Source organism: Trichechus manatus, unplaced genomic scaffold (assembly GCF_000243295.1).
Source record: "Trichechus manatus latirostris isolate Lorelei unplaced genomic scaffold, TriManLat1.0 scaffold00081, whole genome shotgun sequence".
In the NCBI taxonomy this organism is placed as follows: domain Eukaryota; kingdom Metazoa; phylum Chordata; class Mammalia; order Sirenia; family Trichechidae; genus Trichechus; species Trichechus manatus.
In genome coordinates, this window is record NW_004444017.1 from 695056 (window position 1) to 703927 (window position 8872).

General features: G+C 35.8%; 1 protein-coding gene across 1 annotated transcript in view; it reads left to right on the forward strand.

Annotated features, from left to right (window-relative positions):
* The window catches only part of FERRY3 (FERRY endosomal RAB5 effector complex subunit 3), a 51346-nt gene that overhangs the window by 27080 nt on the left and 15394 nt on the right, over window positions 1–8872 (forward strand). The window contains exon 9 of the mRNA XM_012556897.2: window positions 6199–6273. Coding sequence (XP_012412351.1) covers window positions 6199–6273 — 75 coding nt within the window. The remainder of the gene's footprint in view (window positions 1–6198; window positions 6274–8872) is intronic.

Below are 8872 nucleotides of genomic sequence, written 5' to 3' on the forward strand. Positions count from 1 at the left end.
AAGCTGTTTTTTAAATTTCACTACTAAGTAGGCCCCCAGTGGAAAGTTGGTCTTTTGAATCAATTTCTTTATCTCCATATCTCTAAGACAGACATAGTTATTACTAAGAGAACATTGAAATCATAGAGTAAAAGGTACCACAAAATACATACTTTTTATTTGTACCATCTTTGATCCACCTAAGTAGCATGAAGGCAACTACTTGAGTTGTTTTTGGTTGTTCTTTTTTTAAAAAAAAAAATAGTCCCTGAAAGATTTCTTTTTCTATATTTATTCACAGTATAAATGTCATTTCTAACCATTTGGGAAATTTACTGGAAAATGTTTAAAAAGCTATGGAAAAAGTTAATGGCATCTTTCTCCAGAAGCCTTCTATCTACACATAGAAAGAGTTAAGGGAAGACATGAGTAAAATAAAAATCTCTGACAAAAATTAGACTAATTCTGTTCTTCTTTAATTGAAAAATGAAGGTTGAAAAGTATTTTCTCTGTAAATTAAACTGGGTACCGTAAGTTTGTTTAAACCCATTGTCGTCGAGTCAATTCTGACTCATGGTGACCCAAAGGACAGAGTAGAACTGCCCCATAAGGTTTCCAAGGAGCAGCTTGGTGGATTCAAACTGCTGACGTTTTGGTTAGCAGCCAATCTCTTAATCACTGTGCCGCGAGGGCTCTAAGTTTGTTTAGTTAGGAGCTAAGTATGAGTATTCTTCCCTTTTGGTTTTCTAACTCCAGGTCTTTTACATTTCATTATAATACTTTACTTTGTCTTCTTAAGCTGCCCTTTGAAATCTTGTGTTCAGCTCTTGTACTTCATCATTTCTTCCATTTGCTTTAGCTACTCTACATCCAAGAGCAAGTTTCAGAGTCTCTTCTGACATCCATTTTGGTCTTTTCTTTCTTTCCGGTCTTTTTAATGACCTTTTGCTTTCTTTATGATGTCCTTGGTGTCATCCCACAATTCGTCTGGGCTTCAGTCATTAGTACTCCATGCATCAAATCTGTTCTTGAGATGGTCTCTAAATTCAGATGGGAAATATTCAAGGTCATAGTTTGGCTCTCGTGGACTTGTTTTAATTTTCTTCAGCTTCAAGTTGAACTTGCATATAAGCAATTGATAGTCTGTTCTGCAGTCAGCCCCTGGCCTTGTTCTGACTGATGATATTGAGCTTCTCCATCATCTCCTTCCACAGATGTGGTCGATTTGATTCCTGTGCGTCCATCTGTGAGGTCCATATGTATAGTCACTGCTTACGTTGTTGAAAAAAGGTATTTCTAGTGAATAGGTCATTGAATATGCAAAGACCTGGAGTTAGGAAATCAAAAGGGAAGAATACACTCGGCATTTCTCAAGCTGAAAGAAGTGAAGAAAAAATTCAAGCCTCAAGTTGCAATATTAAAGGATTCTGTGCACAAAATATTGATGATGCAGAAAGCATCAAAAGAAGTTAGAAGCAATACAGAGAGTCACTGTATCAAAAAGAATTGGTCGATATTAAACCATTTCAGGAGGTAGCTTATCAAGAACCGACGGTACTGAAGGAAGAATTCCAAGCTGCACTAAAGGCATTGGCAAAAAGCAAGGCTCCAGGAATTGACAGAAAACAAATTGACATGTTCCAGCAAATGGATGCAGCACTGGTGGCGCTCACTCATCTATGCCAAGAAATTTGGAAGACGGCTACCTGGCCAACCGACTGGAAGAGATCCACATTTGCGCCCACTCCAAAGAAAGGTATTCTAACAGAATGTGGAAATTATCGAACAATATCATTAATATCACATGCAAGTAAAATTTTGCTGACGATAATTCAAAAACAATTGTAACAGTGCATTGACAGGGAACTGCCGTAAGTTCAAGCTGGATTCAGAAGAGTTCATGGAACAGGGGATATCATTGCTGATATCAGATGGATCCTGGCTGAAGGCAGAGAATACCAAAAAGATGTTTACCTGTGTTTTATTGACTATGGAAAGGCATTTGACTGTGTGGATCATAACAAATTATGGATAACTTTGTGAAGAATGGGAATTCCAGAACACTTAATTGTGCTCATGAGGAACCTGTACATAGACAAAGAGGCAATCATTCAAACAGAACAAGGGGATACTGCATGGTTTAAAGTCAGGAAAGGTATACGTCAGGGTTGTATCTTTTCACCATACTTATTCAGTCTGTATGCTGAGCAAATAATCTGAGAAGCTGGACTGTTTGAAGAACGGGGCATCAGGATTGAAGGAAGACTCGTTAACAAGCTGCAATATGCAGATGACACAACCTTGCTTACTGAAAGTGAAGAGGACTTGAAGCAATTACTGATGAAAATCAAAGACTATAGCCTTCAGTATGGATTACACCTCAACATAAAGAAAACAAAAATCCTCACAACTGGACCAATAAGCAACATCATGCTAAACGGAGAAAAGTTTGAAGTTGTCAAGGATTTGATTTTACTTGGATCCACAATCAGTGTCTATGGAAGCAGCAGTCAAGAAATCAAAGGACATCTTGCATTGGACAAATCTGCTGCAAAAGACCTCTTTAAAGTGTTAAAAGGCAAAGATGTCACCTTAAGGACTAAGGTACACCTGACCCAAGCCATGGTATTTTCAGTCTCCTCATACGCATGCGAAAGCTGGACAATGAATAAGGAAGACCAAAGAAAAATTGATGCCTTTGAATTATGGTGTTGGTGAAGAATAGTGAATATACATACCATGGGCTGCCAGAAGAACAAATCTGTCTTCAGAGAAGTATAGCCAGAATGCTTTTTACAAGCAAGGGTGGCAAGACTTTGTCTCATGTACTTTGGACATGTTATCAGGAGGGACCAGTCACTGGAGAAGGGCCATCGTGCTTGGTAAAGTAGAGGGTCAACAAAAAAGAGGAAGGCCTGCAATGAGATGGATTGATACGGTGGCTGCAACAATGAGTTCAAACACAGCAATGATTGTGAAGATGACACACGACCAGGCAGTATTTTGTTCTCTTGTACATAGTATCACTGTGAGTCAGAACTGACTCAACAGCACCTAACAACAGCAACAACAAATATAAGTGTGATCTTCATTCCAAGTATTTGTAAGGTACATTTTTCTGTCATATTATATCACAGGCATAAAATCACAAAACATGCTCTTGTCTGGCTTGAACGCGTTCTCAGTAATTTATTGTTTCCTATAAAAAGTTGTTGTCACTGCCCAGGAAATAAAAATGTGGCAAGTTTCAATATTGGAGCTGGTCAAACCTCTAAATCTGCTTTAGGTACTGCGGATGCTTCCCCCGCCTCCCCCTACACACACACACACAACTGTAGTGTTTAAAAGACACCATTATAGTAGTTTAGGTACATATGTTTTGCGTTTTGTAGTAATCAAAGAGATATTGTTATATCTTTGCTTGATGTCTTTCTTCCTGTTTCCCTATGTAATTTGTGGAATTTTTCCCTTCTCCCAAAGCTAGAATGTGGCTATCTAGTCTTAACTTGATGATTAGCATTTGCTATAGTTTCTTTATGTACTCAGTAGACTTTTAAAAAATGTTTCATTTATTTTTTAATCATTTCTTAAATAGGTACAGGAGCCCCTCTTAACCTCTTTTTTGCTTTCCACGGTTTCAGTTACCCACGTTTGAAAATGTTAAATGAGTTCTTATTGACAGCCATTTTATCTGTTTCTAATTTTCTGCTATTTTAAGTAATGATGCATGAGTAACCTTGCACATGTGTCATTCTGCATTCTGTGAGCATATCTGTAGAATAGATTCCCAAAGAGAAATTCCAGAGTTTAACCGATGAATACATTTATCACTTTGACAGTATTAGCAATTGCTCCCTATATAGGCTCTACCAGTTTATACTCCCACTGAAGGTAGCCCTGGTGGCACAGTGGTTAAAGAGATTGACTGCTAACTGAAAGGCAGACAGTTTGAAATCACAAACAGCTTCTCAGGAGAAAGATGTGGCAGCCTGTGCCATAGAGATTTACAGCCTTGGAAACCCTGTGCGGTTGCTATGAGTCAGAATTGACTCGACGGCAGTGGGTTTTAAAGGTCTGCATGCATTGCTGGAAACCCTGATAGTGTAGTGGTTAAGAGGTATGGCCGCTAACCAAAAGGTTGGCAGTCTGAATCCACCAGGTGCTCCTTGGAAACCCTGTGGGGTAGTTCTACGCTGTCGTATAGGGTCGCTCACTATAAGTCGGAATCGACTCAATGGCAACAGGTTTGGTTTTTTGGTTAACTGTGGTTTTTCTGTGACAATATGTGGAATATGTGACAGAGCCAAGCTGAAAATTAGGAAATCAGTATGGAGCTATATCCTAAGAAAGGGTCTTTTAGAGAATTACAGTATGCCCTCTTAGTCTTCTACCATCTTCTTCCTCCAGTTCATTCAAACTAGCAATAACATTTTAATATTATTCTTAGTAGTGACTAAAACCATAAAGATTGAGATCATGACAGGTGTGGGAGAAGGAAGAGGATTCTAAGTATATTCATGAGAGCTATAAAGTGTGCAGTAAATGACAGGAAGTTTTTAAACCACATACGGTTAAGGCAATGTGTGTACATTGTGGTATTATTTTGTTCTTGTTCAAGCAACTACTTTGTGGTTTAAGTGAGTCAGTGAGACAAGTAGGTTTATAAAAGACAGCTTTCTTAAGGGAACCTGCATGCTGTTATAGAAGAGTTTTGTGGAAATACTTTCTTAGTCTGTTCCTTTTCTGTACGCGCCCACGTGTTTGTTCTGTATGTTTGCATCCTGATACGGAAGTACTTGTTAATTCTGAGGCATCCCATTGTTTTTCTTACTGTGATTGCTGTATTAGGCATCTTTATATTTCTACAGTCCATGATAAAAAGTAAAAAAAAAAATTATTTTTGATAGACATTTTATAAACATTTTTTTAATAAAAAATAGCCATTCTGTTTGTATTACTGGACAGGTGTTACCATAAAAACATGGAATGGGGAATGGACTGTTTGTTCTTTCTTGTTTACTCAGGAGGGTCTCTGTTTATTCAGACCCCATGTGAGGAAAATTAGAGTCCTTGTTTATTGTTCATTGTTATCTATGCTATTATCAGACATTTATTCAATAGCATTCGTGTGGCTCTGTATTAGAAATGGTATTATATTAAATATGGATTCTGGCAACACATAGCCTTCTGTCGCCCTGTTTGTTTATAAAATACATACGTTCACAAGAGACAGTGTTATAAATCAATTCATCAAAGTAGTCACTGGGTAAAAGTATTAAGTTACTTTTATTCAGAATGTTTTTGAAACTATGACATTCTCTTGGCGTTTTCAGATTACTCAGTTGAAGTTCTGACCGTTTTTAGGTGATTTTCTGATGCTGATGGCCATTCTAAAATGAATTCCAAAATAGTTTTGAATTTAATTGGAATAAATATACAATACTCATTGCATTTGTGAGTTCTGATAGAATTATTATAAAATGTAGATGTATCTTCTATTAAAAATATGTGTATGTATGTACAATAATTTGTACTCAACCATAATAATGTATGATCAACAGTAATATTTCTTATTTTACCAACATTAATTCTTCTAAGTTATATCCTGCCTCCTAAAAAGGAAAACCATTGAATATCTGAAAAAGAAATGTTCCATTTGAAATGAAGTCTTACCCATCTATTTGAAATAAATTGTATATACCGTCAGATACAAAATAACGAATTTGGGCCAAACGTGAAGTGATTCCTAGTGCTGCTAACCATTTATTTGTAGTCCTGAGCAAGTATATCAACAACGGTGACTCAGATTCTAAAAATAAAGATGACCACACTACAACTATCTAGTGAAGTTGTTTTATGTGTAGTTAAATTAATGTCCTGAGCTTCCCAAATGAAAAATAAGAGTTACTGGCAAGTCTAATGTGGTTAAGACCATAGAATTTGGAATCTGAGTATCTGGGTCAAGACTTGGCTGCAACACTTATCTGTGCATCTTAAGTTATCTAAGCCTCTGCTTCCTAATGTTCCTCTGTGAAATGAAGATAATATTAGTACCTACCTCACAGGGCTTTTACAAGAATTAAATGAGACCATCCACGTAAAGCATGTAGCAGAATGCTCTTAGTAAATTTTTACTATTGTGATTGTTTTGGGAGTAGGGCTAATAATGTGTTTTCATATCTTGCTATGTTTTTTTATGTTGCATTATCTTATGAATAGATTCTGGAAACCGAAATGGAGGAAGTGATGATAAGACTAAGAATACTGATCGAAACTATTTAAATATTTTACCTGGTAAGTATTGTTTTATCTTAAATTACTATTTTTTTAATAATCACATACATTGAAGTCATAGATTTGAAACATAAACTTATGGTGGACATTGTAAAATGTTTGTCAATATATCACTTAGAAACAACAATTTACATATACAGTAAAGATGTGTACATATGTATATATACATATGTATATGTATACATATGTTTATATATAAAATACTTTCACAGATGTTCTCTGATTTAAATCTTTATTCTTATACTAGTACTGACTTTTTTCCTGATCCATACAAGAAAAATTGTTCAAGCAGTTGTATAAGTTTTTTAGTTATTTGCTATTTTGAATGTCTTCTTATATATTGTTTCTTAGTTTCTTAAAAAATTAGCCAAGAAATAATTTGTACTCTCTTGAAATATAAACAGTTGCACATAGAGATATAAACAATTGAACTTGTAGAAAGAACGTGGATCATCTGATTTAAAATCTTTCTTATTCCTATTTCCCCCAAATTTTCTTACTTTCTTCTTCTTTCGTTTCCTTTATTATTCTTGGCTATGTTGTTTATCAAATGGAAATTCAGTCTCTCGATCCTCTTCCTGATTGAATTCACTCTGATGATCCTTAGTAGTGTTTGTCTAACAGGGCATAAAAAAGAAGGTCTGTTTTTGTACTTGGTAAGTGTAAAGTGTAAAAAAAGCCTTTTAAACTAATTGGTAATTTGACAGTTTCTGAAATAACCATGCTCTTAATATGTTTCTGTCCCCCTGCAAAGTAGTGTCCTCACATTTTCCTCCCCAGTTCTTCTACATATAGGTCACATTACATTTAATCTAGACAAATATCATACCCATGTTTGGTACTCATCTTGGCAGTCCCAGCCAGCTAGCTTGTGGTCATCAGCCTCCGAATTTCCTCCCACCTTCAGCTATCCTACCTTAGTGGATAATGTTAGAGCCAGGATTGCCTCACCACATGCCGTTTCCTCCACTTTGTGGAACAGGAAACCGTCCTCCTCTCCATCTAAAAATACCTTCATTGAGACAGGATTCCTTGTAGTTCTCTCCATAGATCCAAATTTAAATTATCCATATTTTGTGGCTTTCTTAAAATGTGCCAATCTTATTTTCTATTCTGGAGGTACTGATGTCTGATTTCTTTTCTAACTTAACTCAGTATTTCCCTTTTTGACTCCTTTGTAAAAAAAAGCCATTATCTCATTATTACTACCGTGTCAGAAAGATATGTCATAAGTCTGAGTTAGAAAAGGAATACCAAACTATTCAGTTAGATATCCTAATAATACCTGAATTTCCATTTAAAGGATGCCTACACCCCTAGGAAGTTTACAGGAGATTAAAAAAGACCCCTATCACCAATTATTTTAAATTTTTGTTTAACACTTTTTAAACTGCTAATAAAAATGGTTTTATTTATGTCTTTTGTAAACCAGTAGTAGTTTACTTTATCATTATTTAAGTATTTACAGTTTATATCACCTAGTTCTCACAACAACCTTGTGAGGAAGGCACATAGGTATTATTTTTCCCATTTTCTACATGAAGTAACAGAGGGTCATTCAGTAAATTGAACTGACTTGCCCAAGATCACTCAGCTAATAAATGCTAGAGACCAGATCTTCTTTAACACCCAATCTAGTCCTTTTTGTACTATATCATATTGTTTTGATTACTACTGCCAGCTTCTTGACCCCTATTTTACTGGTGGGTAAAATGAGGCCAAGAGATGGGTCATTTAAGGTCAGGCAGTTCAGTGCCAGTTTGGGGATTAGCAGCACCTGACTCTCGTTTACTAAGTCAGCTTGCTCTACTACTGAACCACTGCCATATTTAACACTTCGGCTTCTATCATCTGAGTTATCAGTAGGAGCGTAGGAGGTAATACACTTCATTGGGCTCAGGAGGATGTTGTCTCATATAGTCCCCCAGGGTTCTAATAAGCAGTTTGTGTCTTTCAGGGACTTCTGAGAAATTATACTATTCCTTACAATTCTCTCATTACTTTTTCCTTGTATAGTTGCTTTTTTGGTTTCTCTGTCACTCTCATTTCTTTGTTTTTCTTCCTACCTAATTCCTTTATCTTGCTAAAATTAAAAAAACCTTTGCCTGGACCTGTCAGTGGTATCCACAGGAACAGCTTATGTACACTGGTGACTAAGAAGGTTAAGCATTGTGCTAAAGTATATTAAGTATTTTTAAGTATACTTACTAAGTAAAATCCTAAGGTAATGACTTTGAACCAAGGGTTAGCAAACTTTGTGGGGGCAGGTGTTACTGGTAGAAAAGACTAGAGAAGAGCAAAACTTTCCTAAAAAGAGATATCAGAATTTCTAGTGAGGCATATATACTTGTAGAAATACATTCTTTATATGTTTTATATTTTATTTATTTATGCTGATAGAAACTACAGAAAGTAAAAGTGATGAGATTTTTCTTGGCTAGTGGGAGTACATAAAAAATGAAGTGAAGAGTGACAAAAGACAAACAGGAGAGGATGCAAATAACCCAAATAAGAAATGAAATGGGGGACATGACAACAGACCCAACTGAAATAAAAAAGATTATAACAGAATATTATGAAAAACTATACTCCAACAAAT